Raw genomic sequence first — 17,310 nt, 5'->3', positions numbered from 1 at the left:
TCTTACATATCATCTATATTATCTAGTTTTCTATATTATCGACCGTTAATTATGCAGATATTTCATTTTTCTTTTTAGGAAACAACGGCGATAGCTACACGAAACAATAATCTGACGGAGTACTATCAGTCGTTACGCGATAACATGATAACGTTGCTGGAACACGTACGAATACCCAACGCCCCAGGTGGACCGCAAGAGAAAATGGGCCATGAGAATTTTGATAGTTATTTGACAAAACTGCAAACTCTGTGCACCGCCGACGGCTATTGTGCCGACGAAACCAATCGACCGATCTACGAAACGGTGAAAACTGCTCTACAAGATTTCACGGTCCTGCCGACACCCATCTGAGACCATCCCTAAAGTTCAACGATCGAGTACAGTGTCGCTCGAACGTCTTTGATAAAGTGATTAACGATAATGCCCAATTGATTTTACCTATCTGCAGGTAAAGTTCGTGTACACTGTGAAAATGAACTTTGCATTATCGACTAACCTGGCAATTATGTTAAAATTAATTAAAGGGTTAAAAAATACTTTCTCTTAATCGCATAATGATTCGAGTCAGGTAAATAAATTCATTCAAAATCGTCGAAAATTATTCGAGAATATTTGAAAAAGTAATAGACGATTTCATTAAACATCTCGATTGTATTCAATGAAATGTGTCAGGTGTCAGAACAAGTTAATTATAAAGACTAAGGATGTCTAATTTCGCGTATAGCGATATCTTTTGTACATACGAAAATTAGTGTCGCGTAATTCTTAAAGTCATCGATGATAACTACATTAGCACTTTGTAAATACACGAAGGAAAGGAAAAGCATTTATATTATTCAATATGTTGTGGTTACTTCCTTAAGGCATGTAAAAAAGGGACTAGCTTAGATGTATATCAGATCTCATTAATATTACTATTGTATAACTGTTATTACATAATTAATTAGCATTAAAATTATCACAGAAGCCAATATATCCGAGATGCCGCTAACGCTGCTTCAGATAAGTCAAAGACTACTTATAAATGATTATTATTGGCGACTAACTTATTGCTAATTAATACTATTAATATTATAGTCATCGTTATTACCACCAAAAACATTTCTAGTGCTACTCCAATAGTCATTATTGCAACTACTACTCTTGCTATTGTCGATAGTATATCGCTATGAATATACCAAAAAAAAAAAAAAAAATACATTTATAATGTCAACGACTTTACGAGAGGAGGAAGTGCGAAAGAGAAAATTCATGTCCATATGCTGTACATAATTACAGAGTAATACGATTATTATAAGGACGTTCTTCAAGAATCGCTAAAGTGTGAAAGGTACGACGAACAACGACAAGTTGAGAAGAATGCGAGATCTGTTACGGTCCATACGTAGCCAACGTGATTAGACGGATGTCAATCTTAAACAAGGTGTATTATCGAATTTATAAAATATACGGGCGATTCAAAAATACACAAGGTTCTAAACAAGCCGATCGGCCATCGATTGCATTAGATTAAAATGTGATTTGATCCGACTAGATCGTTCATACGTGCAATAATTTTAGGATGCATCGCATTCGAATTCTCTCCATAAAAATCAACTGTGTACCATCGCGGTGATATACATATATATTGGCATAGATTGTTAATGTTCGGTTAATTTGTTCACGTTTTTCTTTGTTATTATACATTCATGTTCGTTTTATTGCTAAAGACGCGAAGAGCATTTGTAAATATTGAGCATTCACGAGCAACGGTAGGTGACAGAACCTTTGATCCCTCCTTTGACATCAGCTACGAATATAAAAAGTTTCAAAGTACGAAAATTCTTAACTATTTGTCGGTAGTATACCGAAGATGCGAACAAACGTCGGAAGAATGTATTTAAACCAAAGGATATCTAATCAGAGGATAAGAATAAATCAAAATAAATGTGTGAGTGAAAATTAAGATTAATCGAAAATTTGTCTATCTTTCGTTATCGTTAATATTATTATTTTGTCATCATCGTCGACCTGCTTTTAGCTCACCGTAGAAAGAAATGGAAAAGCATAAAAACAAATAATTAGAAAAGAATCCTCCTACGAAAATTGTTACCTACTGTTACCTTTCCTCTTCGCGTTGTCAGAATATAACGATTTTATGATTGTACTTATAATAATTATTATTATTATTATTATTATTATTAACTCTTTGTCATTGTCATTAAGATTATCATCTCATTATCACTGTCGTTACGTTCTCTTCATTATTACGATTACTATTGTTGCCGTTGATGAAGTTCTACTGATATATTAGTTCAATAACGTGCTTTAAGTAAGTATAAATGTTACTCCGATTGAATAAAGGGTATTTATCGATGAATTATCTGCGTATGCATTCACGATTCTGTTTTGAAGATAGCGAGCGATACTTATTCGTTATAAGCTATACGAATACAGGTTGATTGTACTTTCTATTATCAGATAACAAAATGTTCTCGTTGGCAAAAGTTAATATAAATCAGGATGCGATGCAAATAAGGGTAATCGAAATACCAACAACCATATATATAAAAGTTTACTCTTTTTATTTATATTTCCGTTATAAAAAAAGACTTTATCTTACAGAAACGATGAAGTGATACTCAACACGCGTGATGTTCTCAAAACTGTCACAAATAATAAGCGTGCGAATAATTTTTGCTTATCAACTTCCAATAATCGAATCAAAATCGCATAAAAAAGATCTTAAAAGACGTTTCATCATTCAAATAAATAGGAACATTATTACTAGATTTATGAATCGTCTTCTTAACGCAAAACTGAAAAATACAAATTTAAGATTCGCTACCATAGACAAATATACAATATTTGAAGGTACATAAAACCGAGCGTGTTATGAACGTGATCAGTATCAAAGAGTTTATAAAATTATTCGCACTGCTGTCTATTATTTCTTTTCAATCAAAATAACATAAGCAGCATCGTTAATCAACGTTCTTCATTCATAGGAACAAAGCAACGTGGATCTTCGAACAAAATTAAATAATCTATAATTACTGATCTCACACACACATGCGTAACTTTCGAGTTAAGAGAGACGACCATGACGTTTCATTTCCTGCGATGTATGTATACATTGCACATTTATAATAATAATATATACATTAATACTTAACGATATACAACGACGTAATTAGATACAAAATACGACATATTAGTTTCATAGAATCGTTCGTAGGTATTCAGGCAAAATTCATAATTATCACAAATTGGCAGTTGTATTGTGAGCAAATAGTTAGAACTTCTCCAGACGTATAATCTCCATTCTTTATTTAAATCGTTCTTTGAAAGAAAATGAAAAAAATTTGAATTTGTCTTCTGTCACATTCACAGTGACAGCTTGCGTGGCCGGCGACGCATCTAGAGTAAGTCGTACATTTGTAGGTACATCAGGCCGCAAAGATCAAACTCTGCAGTATGAACTACGTCCTCTCTTCGAAGAAAGGAACATGCGTTTTGTTTCGTATATCTCACTTTGTTTCTTCTCAGAGAGGATCACAATTTTAGTCTATTTTCACACGAATCATTGATCTCCTTCGAGAGATCACCTTCGTGGTAGTTTTCGTTTTTTAAATTGACAATTATGCACGTACAACGAGTCTTCTTCGTTTGTATAATGAAGAATTTTAAAAGACTTTCGTTGTACTTCTTCTCGGTAGTTTCTTTTTCCAGTCTGCAGACGCGCCGCAGTCCTTGTTTTTTATAATCACCATAGATTGCCCCAAACCTTTCACCTGCAATGAATGAACACACAATGTTGATGATACAAGGTAAAAGACATACTTGTAAATCAAAACTAAGAAACGAATCAACGAGTGCAATAACTTCGAATGTGTTGATTTTCTATCTAGTAAAAGATCTTTGACAAGTGAGTGCTAATTTCAGTTTCGATGTACTACAAAAGTGATATTCAAGAAAAATTACCTCGCGTATGGTGGTGGCGGTGTTCGCGCTGTTTCACCGGGAACCAGTTCAACGGTTCCCGGTATCGTATGTTCCGTTGATAAGGATGTCGTACTGCTCGTGCTTAGCCTAATCAAATGACCAGGATTCAATTTGATTGCATCATCGTAACTAGGTGGTGCATCGGTTACAGCCTCATAGTCCGGTGGTTTTTGTCTCGCACCACTCGGTGGTTCGTCGATCGAGATCACGTGAATCGGATCGTCAATCTGTAAAAACGAATAAATTTGACCGTCGATAATAATGCATAATTATATCAATATTTACAAGATCTATATAATATCAAAAAACTAAATTATGAAAATATATATATACACACACATATATATATAACGAATCTCTGATCTAACAGAATTTATTCAACTTTTCTCTTTCTCTCGACTTTTTCCGTATTTAAACGCAATTACGTGTATAAAAGAAGACGATATAAATTTTCCAGTAGATAGAATTTTCAAGAGTAGAGACGTTCGATCAATGAATTCCAAAAAAAAAACAGCTAAGATGGTTCAGTGCACGATAAATAACTACCAGCGATACATAACAATTTTCTCTTACTCAATAGCGTAAGGATATTCACCCGGAAGTGTCCGCCGCTTTATATTTGTCCGTAGGTCGTCTATAGATATCTATCTACGGACCTGAGTTGGGTATTCTTTATAAACTATATAGCCGCTTGAATGTAAGCCGCGAAAGGGCGGACAAGATATGTATAGGGTGACGCATGAGACACAAACGACCAGAATAGACCGGTTATTTGCAGCTATAAGGAAAGTTTCGGAGAAAATTGCATAATCGCTTTTAAGTGGAAATACAGGGTGAACGACTTAAATCTCGCGATGCGTCAGCTATGGCTACAAATTTTGTTTATTGATTTTTTTTTCTCCAAAGAGCAAATTAGAATATTCAAAGGTTTGTAACGAATATGAATTGTTAGAATGTGCAGAAAAGGGTATTCTATATAATCTTTCTTGTTTTGTTTACCATCCGCAAAATTTATACCAGTTTTATCGTATGGAGAATAAAAAAGGTAAGCAGGTATATCTGTAAGAACGACCAACGATAAAAATATAGCTTTATAGATATACACTTCCGGGTGAATATCCCTAAAGTAGTAACCGTCCCTAACGACGATTCTAGTAGACGACCTCCTTTCATTGTCTACATCGACTATCTCATAGTTTCATTCTTCCTGTTTTTTCCTTCTCTTGTATTAAGAATTCGCGATGAACGTAAAATAGAAATCGTAGAACGTTTAAAAAAGGAAAAACCTGAAATGAGTTGCGTTTTATATGAAACTTTTTTTTTTTTAGATTATATCCGATAAAAAAAAGTCGTGTAATTTTTCCTTCTCTTTTTTTTCTATTTTTCCTTGGATTACGAGAGATAGGAAGCGCGATAGAACATTATAAATGACGAAGACTAACGTTAAACAAAAATCAACAGAGTTGATAAAGAACGAAAGAGAGGATTTTCCCGGTAAAAAAGGAGTTAGATAAAGGCAGTCGACAGATAACTTTGAATCTTATTATCGCAACGGAAGATTATATATCGTTTAAGATTATTTTTTTATGTTCTTTTTTATTGTTTATTTTTAACGTTTATTTTTTATAAACAGACAAAAACAATTTTAAAGCAGGATTTTTACTTGCAGGAGCTAGAAGTAATTACAAAGTAGCAAACTTATTTCTCTTAACTTCTCACGATAACGAATACAAATTATTTCTCTTAACTTCTTGCGATAACGTACGTTGCTCCTTGCGTCTTGATAATAAAGGACTGACCTGGATTGATCTAAAGACTCTTCAATCTTCAAAGACGTTAAACCATGTCAAATAAAACAATACAATGTGAAGTACCATCGATGACTCATTTTAGCAATGAATAGCTACTCTATGACTTACCGTTCCACGAGAATAAATTTTCCGTCGATAAAATCTGACACGAGAGGAAATGTATAACGTTCATTTCTACGTGGATCGATATCTTTCACTGATTATCGAAGGAAACTATAATCGAACGTTATTCCTCTTTTAAAATATTAACCGATATTCGCGACATTTAGAAACCACGGAGCGGATTACACAAATTATTCAGCTTAAAAGTAGAACGAGCATTAAATCGCTAACTTCGCGCGCATAATAATGATAAATTACCTGGGCCGTAATCGGATGATTCGCGTGTTGCGCGTGCGTACTGGTCCGAGTTGGCGGCGCATGTAACCAGCAACACATCGCTGCACAAATCAAAAGTGCCCCTGCGACTATGCAAGCGACTCCAACATATCGAACTGGTTCGACGTAATTTTCCGCGAGTCCTAGCCAATTTATCAGAGCTCCGACACATAACAGGACCATACCATACCTGTACGGTCGTTGAGAACGTCGTGAATCCTCCAGAGACATCACTAAAACATGACGAAAAGAACAAAACGTTTAGTTAATTATATTATCATTTTGATAATAGAGGCTTGAAATTAAAAAGTTCGATAAGAGAATGATAATAATGATTACTATTATTATTTGTCTCCATATGTATAGCTTTTATAGCATATAATTTATAATAAAATGATAAACCTATTATTAATGATGACTCGTACGATTTGATAGACATGTGAAATAATTTAAACGACGTAATATATAGCCAGATAGAACTTGAATAACACGTAGTATATGAAGGGCACGCGATGCTTTTAAGATATGAAAGTCTATATATAGTTGTCGATTAATACAAAGTAACCTAAACACGGACCAATATGCCGCTCAATGTAGAGTCAATGCAAGTCGTCTTATCGTTATTAAAGTCACAATCGATATTAATCGTTTCCTATTTTATCAGCCTTCAGTTTGATAAGCGATCAAATTTTCACGACTAGTAGTCGTGCTTCTATCACGATAAAAAATTAAAGACTAATACACTGACAGGTTCATGATAGACAGAATTATTATTTGTGCGCGTAAATGTCTTCTATAAGATCTTTAAATTGAATGTAAATTGCCAAGAAACTTTTAATATAATATTGTCTAAAAAGAATTCAAAAATGTCCAATGAGTATCTTAAAATAGATTCGCATTACTCATATAAGTAGAAACAAATAATACCATTGATGATGTCCATGACTCAGTATATCCAAAATCACTAAGCCACTATATTGCTCAGCTCTTTACGCACCGTGAAGTAAAGTGACGCACGCGCAACCATGTGTGTATATATATAAGATAATATAATTGAAACAAAATAAGCATTACGCTATTTTGCGAATAAGGTAGACTCGCGTTTCTCTCTTCACACGGTACAGAAACCATAAAGATAAGGCGTATTTTCAAATCTTTATCAAGCGAGCACGAGTTTGAACGAGTAAAGTCCCCAAGTCGGCACGTGTTCATCCGTCGTAAAACTACTTTTTTTACAAGTTTGCAGAATGACTGGCAAAATGATAGCGAGAGCAAAAATAATGCGATTGCTTTCGAAATCGCAATGCAACAGACGCATAATACTCGAAGAAAATCAATTAGTATTTTTGCGATTGCAGAGAACGAAAAGACGAAGGACGCAAGACTGATGGCACGTATGTCATTTCAATGAGATATGAAATTCAACACGCGTCACATAGCTAATTCTCGAATGCTCGAGCTCGGTAAATGGAAAACAGATTTTTTCAATTAACAATTGCGACGAAGCCATATGTCTTGTTTACGCTTTATCATTCTTTTTCTTTTTAATATTCGATAGTTCTTTTCTAAGAGCATGCACATTTCATGGCAAATAGCGTTCAAGGTGAAACCAAGTAGATATGATATCAGGCTTTTTATTTAATCAATGCGTACGTATGTATATGCGAATATTCTTTGGATTGTTTTATTTAACGTATTCAAATATTCTTAATGAGCTAGCTGATATATTTGATAATAAATTAACCTGAATATTATTATTTCTTTCCTTTTACACTTTTTTTTTTGTAAAATTTCAACAAAATATCGATCTAACGAGATCGCGGGAGGATTTTAATCATTAACAAAAGGTCGTTGCGGTTTTATACGTCACGCGAAAAGTTCCGTAAGTGCCGAGCGAGAGATATCACTGATATTCATGCGTATCAGTGAAAACGTGCTCTTATTGTTAGTGGTCAAGCGAGTCGTCTCGACTGGACGTTATTCCTTCCATCTCTTTAAACCGCTATTTCAGTCGAAGTAGCTCAAACCGGTCGATGATACTCCTTGGTATGAACGGAATAGTTAATTGATTAGCGCCTGCATTCGAATGAATAAATGAAAGATTATATTTTCTTGTCAGTTTTGATCTTGTTCCCTAGCGAACATCCTTATTAAAGACCTTCAAGTGATATCAAGAGATAATTGATAATATCGAGATCCTTTAAATTGTATTTTTTCTTCTTTACTTAGCATTTATTCGCCATTAAAATACAATTTATGATTTCTTTAATTTGCAGATAACTGATATATTTGGTGGCTCGTTTAAATTGTAAATAATAGCACGACATGAAAGAAAGTCGCTTTATATTCAAGTGTTTGACAGAGTTATAACAGTCTGTACTTTTAGCGCTTCGTTTCTCGTTATTTACGTCAAAATTCTTTTTTCAAGTATTTCAGTTTGATTAAGTTCTTCTGAGGTACTATATCGATATGGTTTGCGTAAAAGAATTTTGGAATAATATACTTTTAGGAAACTGCGTTTTCCTAAAAGTATATTTCCAAATGTACGTGCTTACATGCGTATGGTATTAATAATATTTCCTCGTATATATTAAAATATCGACCAAAGAACAAATTAGAAATTGTCACATCGTAACATTTGTACTCTTATTTTTGATTTTGAATTTTCCGACTTAATATTATTCGATTTGCACTAATATTTACTGGAACATTTACGTAACTCTTTTATGATTATTCCTCAAAATTTCATTTATTATTTTAAAAGAGCAAGATTCTTCTATTTGTGATGAACCTTATGATCATATAAGAAAACTTCGAAGTCCGGTTATTTTTTGCGTTTCTATAGCATTCTATACCGTTATAGAAATAGCTCTCACATTCATGACGTTGACGCAAACTAGTGGTCGCCACCTCGACATATGTAGCTGTAGCGCTTTATCGGTAAAATATTCCGATTCGCTCATACAACGTCCTAAATATCACAATGCTAGATATATTAGCGAATTACCTCAAATATCATGACCTTTTAGAAATTGTTCGCTGAAATGATTACAATAGGAAATATACACGTAATAATCGAATAACACAACAGACAGTATTTAAAAGTATAATATAAATATTATACATACTAAGTAATTGAAGACAATTAAACTTGATAGTTTCTGACTAAGCAAGTTTATTAATTTTTGATTAATTTCGAAATTAAATTTGGATGTAAATAATCTGTACGTTTTAAGATTCTTAGATCCTAAAATAATCAGTAATGGTTTAAAAGAAAAAACATTTACAATCTTGCTTATCACGTATATACATATATATCCATATTTTGTATTTAATAATAATCTGAAAATCGTTATTTCCAATAGGATATAAATATTCTTATGTGTACTGGTCCAGTTGATGGTTCGAGGGATTGTGTCATGACTTAGCTTCCGAACTCGTTCAAGCCCTGGGCTACTACGATTGTTTATGCTTCACTTTTCACAACAATAAGCACTCGTGAGAACCTAACAGCAAGCGTTTCAAAGTATTCTGGATAAAATAAAACGCTAGTCACTAAAGGAAAACACTACTAATTTCCTTTAAATATTTATGGTTCTAAATGACATAAAGGACATGTGCCAAATTTCCAGTGCAATGGAGCGAATTAAAATATCGGTAAATCGACACAATTTGATGAACACATCGTACAAACTCCACATATTTGCGTATTATACATTTGTAAAAAATTGAAATAGATGCAAATTGTCCTTATCATCATTGTATAATCGCCATATTATTGATCGACATATTTTCCTGGGTAATGCGTTGATAAATAAAATTTATCGCTTGATAACACTGTATATTTATAACAGCTCGCCGAATTTTAAATTTCTTTTATGAAATAAAGAAAGAAAAAAAGACAAAGGCGTTTGTATGAGTATTCACATATCGCTCAAGATATTGAATTGCTCGCAATTAGAAAATATACGAGACGTTCCACTCGATGTTTCTTATTCTCAAAGAGATTCGTTCGTTCACATTACTCACGTGTCGAACGATAGAAACGTGACATCGTGAGAAGCGAGAGCGCTTCTAGTGGAAAGACTCGTACGCAAATAGCTTTAACGAAAATAGAAAAACAATTTTCAAAATAGTATGCTCTGGTTGGTTCTCATAAATCGAACGACATTATTTCATATTATCCGTGTCTCTACGTCTCTTCGTCTCGTTTAAGATATAATAATTCGACGTTTATAAATACTAAACGACAAACGAAAACGGAGATCGATCGATCTATTTACTTAGGAACTCTTAACTACAAATTAGACTAGTAGATGAGCTGATAATAATTTCCCTGAAAAATCAATCAATTTTCTATTTATTGAAACCTCCTTTTAAAATTAAGCGTCCGACCATGTTAAGTTGCCGATTGTATATATTTACTTGTTATATTATATACTCGTTAGACGTTGACATGTAAGGAAACTGAAAATTTCTTATGCTTTATAACTTACAGCAGTGAAGTTATAGTTGATATTCGATCACGGTAATACGTATAAAGATTCGATCGCGTCGTACTTTTGTTATTTCTTTTTCTTTCTTTCTTCCTTCTCCTTTTCCTTCTTCGTTTTATATTTTATCGAGCGGCCAACGACGGTCATATGACTCTATGCGAAGTATTCTCACTATATTTATAATATAGACATGCGTGTCTTTTATACAGCGTATCGTTCGTCGATTTCCCTGGTAGTACCTTTCAAACGAGAACTCTCATACTCATTGCATGAACGACAACGGTGCAAGTGTTACACGGTTACCGTACGCGTGACACACGATCAACCTTCACCTCCTTTCGCACCTTAACGTCAAAGAGCAGCTGCTGGCGTTGTAAGAAAAGCGAGGAACCTTAGAAACTTTATACATAAAAAAGAACTATAACTTCGATCATTTCATTTAAAAAACATACAACGAATTCAAAAAATAAATCGTGAATTTTTCTTCTCGAACGTATTAAATTAAATCATATAATTATTAAAAATAATTTCTACATCGTTCTTATCTTGTTTTACTGCTATCTCTTTTCATAGTATTCTATTCATTTCTTATATTGCATAACAGACAAAAGAAATAAAGAGAATAATATAGGAAGTAAAGCGATACATTGAAATCTAAGAATATCATTGCTTAAACAAAACTGCCATGCGTGCGAAGATAATTGCACTACACTGTCATGCAACGAATTCGGCGTGCATGCTAATAACGTAAAGCTATCTGCACAACGTACCATTCGTGTACTTTCAAGTTTATCGATCTAATTCTTTTTTCCTTGAAAAAAAGAAAAGAAATAAAAAAAGGGAGAAACGTGTAAATATCAAATGATCGTTGAAACTGTTGTAGGTGCATGTTATTGATATTATAAAGGATTATCGCATTTTACGTTATGAATACATGTAGTTATAGGTATATATATATACGTACATACGTGTGTGTGTGTGTGTGTGTGTGTGTGTGTGTGTGTGTGTGTGTGTGTGTGTGTGTGTGTGTGTGTGTGTGTGTGTGTGTATATAAAAGAGTGAACGACGTTTTTTTTCTTTCCCTCTTTTCCATTTCCGAGTTTCTCGATTTTATGGTTCATCGACCGACACGATAAGATTTTCTACTCTTTCTTTCCGTTCTACCGTAGATTAAAAGTATAGATCTGTGCTCATAGTCAGACCACAAGGAAACCTTAAGGAAACCACGACGTTTCAAAGAAAACAACATTTTTTTCGTATTAACCTCTTGACCTGTGGCGTGATGTTATACAGCCAATGATAAAACTTTGCCATTGTACGATTCATAAATTAAGTCGCATTATATAATTATTACTTGCGCTACTATTTGCATTAATTACATTCTTCTTAAAATCCAATACTAGATTATCTCTTTTAGATATTCCCATAGAATATTTTGGAATATTCCCGTAGGATTTTAAACTTCGTTTTTTTTTACTGTTTTCTAAAATCGAATTTTTTTCTATTATGAAAAAATAAATTAAAATTTTATTTATGGCAAACTCAATAAATGAATAAAGGAGGATAATCTTAATTTATATTCAAGCAGAATCGTTTATCTAAAGATTGCTAACGTTTTAATTAGTATCTTAGTATATGAAGAAAAATTGAGAACACTGTTAAGTATTTATCTTTATTAACCAAAAGATCTAAGCGATATCGAAAGTGGGGAGAGTTATCTTGATAAGTCTAAAAGTAGTAACACGGCATGTCGGACGCCGCCTTAATTTATACATCATTATCGGTGTCGACCTTCGGCGGATCAAAGTTAAAGTGAGAAGAATGCACTGTAATATATCAAATACGCTATTCCGTGACACGATATGGTAGCCATGGAAACATGAAAATAATCGTCAGCTTTTTTCTACTCGATTTCACAACTCACGAAACACGTTCGGTATCTTAATGATCATCAGAGTAAAGATTTACAGAGAAGTTTAGAGAATACAGATTGAATATAGTATATCGAAAGATATCTATCATTCGCAAGGTTCTTAAAACTTCCGCAAACGTAATTTCATCGACTTTTTTATCGCAAGAACAGAAAATACATAACTTCGCTGAAGTTTCTATCAAGCATATTATTTCAATGTATTTAAAAGAAAAAAAAAACGAAGGTGAGTATGCGTTTACTTTATTTTATTTATTTTTATATTTTTTTTCCATATCTATTTTTTCAGTAAGTTATTATATACATTAGCATGTAATTATTTAAAGAGAACAAAATTAAATTATCTACGTGTAAAGTATTCGTATTAAATAAAATAATTACTTTATGTGATTAATTCGAATGAATTGTAAACGACACCTTTTTTTATACACATTCGTTTTTGTTATGTTTTCCTTCTCTTCTCCTCTCTCTCTCTCCCCCTCTCCCTCTCCCTCTCTCTCTCTCTCTCTCTCTCTCTCTCTCTCTCTCTCTATCTATCTATCTCTCACTCTCTCTGTCTCTGTTTCTGTTATTTTTTCTCTTAAACAACACGACAGCAATAGAATCTCTTTTTCAAACTTCCTCTCTCTCTCTCTCTCTCTCTCTCTCTTTCTCACACACACTCTCTCTGTCTCTGTCTCTGTCATTTTTTCTCCTAAACAATACAACAGTAATAAAATCTCTTTTTCACATTTCCTTTTTACATGTCTTTTTCCATTTCTCACGAAATATTCCTATAGTGTAGAGTTATTTATCTCACTGACGACCTATATGACGTGATACCGCTATCGCATGCCTCGTTCGCGCAAGAATTACGAAATAGTGAATGGTCTTTTGCGTCGGTGTTACCAAGAATAGGACAATCCTCCTGTTAAACGTACTAAAGCCACTCTTGAGACCAGTATTGTCTCTTTATCATGGTACTGTGATAGAAATTATACATAAGTTCCTTTTTCTGAAATCGTTTAACTGTAATAATATGAGCTTATTTCTCTTTCTCTCTTTTTTTTTTATACAAATGCAACTGTTAAAAAGTGCTTATTAGTAAGTATACGTTGAAAGTAGACGATTTTGCGTTTTTGCGTTTTTGCGTTTTTAGGTTTTGATAATATAGTGACAATGAATTGATGACTCGACTTCTTCGAAAGACGTAATCTATGACTCGTATGTTTATAGAAAAACATCTTCCGAAGAATGTAATTTCTAATTTAGAGAACTTTTGCAATATGATTAAGATTCAAGATTGTCGCAGTAATAAAATGATAATTGTTAGACGTTGATCAATGAATATCCGCCGACTTTACTAAACTATCTTCATCTATTTATCTAATAGCACGGCCAACAAAACATTTAATATACGTCTGAGTTTATGTATAGGAGTTGTGAATAGATTAAATATAGGAACGACGTGACAAAGGATAACTTCCATACGTGTTTATCAACACGGATTATTGATCACTCAGGATTGTCTTATAGGACGATAAATTTGAAAGTTAACTATAAAACTTTTTGATTCGTATAACGGAATCCTAAATTACCAGCGAATTTGAAAGAAATGCGTAACGTTTCCCATAAAGACATCGATGATTCAGATCGAAGAAGATAAGCGGCAGAAATAAGTTATGCCGTTACGTCAATACCATAAGTCCAGCACCGGTAATTCGTATACGTATTCCTGGCGATGACTTGTGAATCTAACAGCAAAATCATCGGCAAGAAAATGTACGGAAGAAAATAATACGGTTTTCCCGTCGTTTGTTTTTTCTTCAGACGCTTCCCTGTTAAAGCAATTAATTGAAGTACATATTTATCGTTTCCTTGCATCGACGAAGTTCAGGGAACGTGATCGACAAAAGAGAGAAAAAATAAACGAGCACATCACGTGCGTTTTGTAGAGAGGTGAAATATTTTCCCATCACGTGTCGATGCACGAAGACGTCATAATTTACACCGATTCAAATGAAACGTGTGAGAATACGAGAATACCCGAAGTTCAAAGTTTTCGATCAATCATCACTACTGATTTTTACCATGCGAGTTTCCTCGGTATAAAAATATCTTACGGAGGAACTTTGAACTCGTTTGAATGATTTTTAATTTTCCATGATCTCCATTATCTTCAATATGTTATTTTCTATTTATTTCGTATTACTTATAAATCGAATATCCTTTACAATTTTCCTAGAAAAATGGAAGTTTGTTACGTTGGAATTAAAATGAGAATTTATTTATAACGAATCTAAAATTATACAAGATTTAGATAATCAGTATTGACAAATGTTCGTAAAAATATAATTTCGTTAAATTCTCTGTAATTACCTTATAAGGGAAAAACGAAAAGAGAACGATAAGCGATCCAAAGTCGGCCTGATAATTTTTTAATATTACGAATAATGAATGCTCGATTATTCGTAGATACGATAAATATCGTGATCGACGCATGATAGATCTGTATCTTGTTTCGAAAGTAGGCGGTGCGAAGTAGATATCTGTTAAGATACGTGTAAAAGGCTCCTACCCGAGAATCAACGACGACAGGACGACCTCGTCGTAATTGACTTTACTCGAGTTTTTCACCTTTTCGAATTCGCCGGAGTAAATGGCGATAAACAAAGATCATCGTAAATTTAGCATAACGATTATGGTGAATAGTCGTCAGGGTCACGTTAGATAGAAGATGAAAAAAGAAAGAGAACGAAGTAAAAAAGAAAAGAGATAAAATAAATAAATGTTTTATTATTATGCTTATAGCAATGTTAGCCATATGCAAAGAAAATTATTTTAAGGATAATAAAAGTACATTAAGAATATAAAAGAGAGAGAGAGAGAGAGAGGGAGAATGGGAGACTAAGGAAAGACAAGGAGAAAAAATTAAAATGTCGCTCATGGTTACCTGGACTGAAAATAACGTTCGGTCGTGGCAGTGTGACGATGAAAGAAGAAATTGTAAAAATAACTTTGTACACTGTACACACTTTTGAATTATTTCTTGATAAATCACTGAATCCGCTACTTTATTATCTCAATGTGTTCTCGTTCCTCTTCGGTACATCGATAATAAAGGGAAATCCGAAAACATGAAAACGCGGAGTAAAGACTCGCTCAGTAAGTAATAAAAAGGAAAAGGCTCCTTTCTATTGCAAGAACGCATCAAGAGAGCGCAGCTCCCACGTTGAGGACTCGGCGCAAACTGACGCCGTACTCGTTCGCGCTCACTGTCCAACCCATGCTTCCCACTTACTGCTCGAGTCAAGTACGAGCCAAATCGAAGCGATAAAAGCATCACGAACGTGACGCTTTGCACCTAACTTTAAAATTCGATCTACCCTCTTCGTCGCGATTTTATCGCTTGTTGCAAATCGTCGCTTATATACCTTTAACTACAATATTTTTGAGTTCATGAAAATTCATTCTTTGTAATTAAGGCTACATTTATATATAGATACGATATTTTTACTTTTTCTGCTCGAATGTAATCGACCAACTACGATAACATTCTTATCGTTCGTTAACACACAGAATAAAACATTTTATGTGAACATATTTTTCATAAATACGTATATCTATTACTATATTTATATTACATATTTATATAATGTATGTAGTTATTTTATTACGCAGAGAAATTATTTATCGTATAAGTTTTACGAATCAAGAAATTCATCATTCGTTATCCACATACAAAATATTATTACACATACAACGCTATAATCCATGATTATTGCTTTAAATGATTAATAACAATCTGCCTTATCGGTAACACATATTTCCCTCTAGGAATATAACATATAATATCATAGTTGTCTTTAGGGATATGAAAAAGAAAGTAGCAAACTTCGTCAACCATGAAAATTTTATCCCATTTCAATTTTATTGATCCGTCCGTCTCGAAGTTGTGACGGAGTTGATTCCCCTTCGAGAGACCAGCAACGCGACAATCATGATAAGGAATATACGAAGTTTGCAGATTAAGAGACATAATGTTGTTTTATTTCGATTACGTTGTTGCGAAAATTAAACAAAACGTATTGGTTAGTCGCAGTTGTGATAACAAATCGCACAAGTCTTTTTTGCTGCACCTGAAAGCGTTTTCTGTTCTCAGTTTATCACGAGAAAACTTATTTTTCTTATTATATATCATATAAAGACTATATTAATATTCTCTTCATATTCTATTACAATCATTAATATGTCTATGCGTTGGAACGATTACTTGTGAGATTTCGTAACATTACAATCTTTTTACACCTTGTATATAATTCACTTAACGATTCTACAAATTACTTCTCAATCATTATCAATAACATTCATGCGTATCCTTCAAAATGAAACTATTATAGACAAAGTCATAGCAAATAACGTAGCACGCAGAATCCGTTGCGTATAGTTCCACAATAGCTAGTCTCGATGTAACGAGAAATAATGAACGCTATTTACAACACGCGAGAAGGTTGCATTTTATCATAATCCAAAAAAAAGGAAATCATCATATCTTTGAAGGAACCAATAAAACATAGTCAACTAATCACTTGTACACACAAAAAAGTTTCTAAAAATCATTCTTCTCAAATCTATAAAAATTAAAAAACGATAAGAAAATACTACCGACTGACTACTTCAACGTAGATTAGTCGAAGAAAAGAAACAATTCTCAATAATAATCTACAGA

The 17,310-nt window shown here is 33.3% G+C and overlaps 2 protein-coding genes across 8 annotated transcripts in view; one reads left to right on the top strand and one right to left on the bottom strand.

The window, feature by feature from the left end:
- Positions 1–2,362, top strand: part of LOC127067902 (mucin-5AC-like) — a 234,005-nt gene extending 231,643 nt beyond the window's left edge. For both annotated transcript variants that reach the window (XM_051003315.1, XM_051003325.1), the window contains one exon: positions 79–2,362. In XM_051003315.1, coding sequence (XP_050859272.1) covers positions 79–354 — 276 coding nt within the window. In that variant the 3' untranslated portion in view covers positions 355–2,362. The remainder of the gene's footprint in view (positions 1–78) is intronic.
- A 188-nt stretch (positions 2,363–2,550) lies between these two features.
- Positions 2,551–15,947, bottom strand: LOC127068090 (uncharacterized). 6 transcript variants are annotated; one of them, XM_051003823.1, is made up of 5 exons: positions 15,535–15,945; positions 10,673–11,071; positions 6,159–6,409; positions 3,967–4,214; positions 2,551–3,776 (listed from the first exon to the last, which is right to left on the bottom strand). In XM_051003823.1, exons 3-5 carry the CDS (start codon positions 6,405–6,407, stop codon positions 3,773–3,775), a joined length of 501 nt encoding a protein of 166 aa, XP_050859780.1. In that variant the 5' UTR covers positions 6,408–6,409; positions 10,673–11,071; positions 15,535–15,945; the 3' UTR covers positions 2,551–3,772. The 6 variants fall into 6 exon arrangements, with proteins under 6 accessions (XP_050859780.1, XP_050859759.1, XP_050859769.1 ...); XM_051003802.1 differs by lacking the exon at positions 10,673–11,071 and having other exon boundaries at positions 15,617–15,947; XM_051003812.1 differs by lacking the exon at positions 10,673–11,071 and having other exon boundaries at positions 15,535–15,921.
- Positions 15,948–17,310: the final 1,363 nt, after the last annotated feature.

The sequence above is a fragment of the Vespula vulgaris genome, chromosome 1 (assembly GCF_905475345.1).
Source record: "Vespula vulgaris chromosome 1, iyVesVulg1.1, whole genome shotgun sequence".
In the NCBI taxonomy this organism is placed as follows: domain Eukaryota; kingdom Metazoa; phylum Arthropoda; class Insecta; order Hymenoptera; family Vespidae; genus Vespula; species Vespula vulgaris.
This window is presented reverse-complemented; position numbering and strand designations above follow the sequence as displayed.

What these genes read in the sequence shown, in the direction of transcription:
- LOC127068090 (XM_051003792.1), bottom strand. An exon ending in ATCATCCGATTACGGCCCAG is followed by an intron (nt 4,215 to 6,158) that starts GTAATTTATCAT and finishes TCGTTTTTACAG; the next exon opens with ATTGACGATCCGATTCACGT.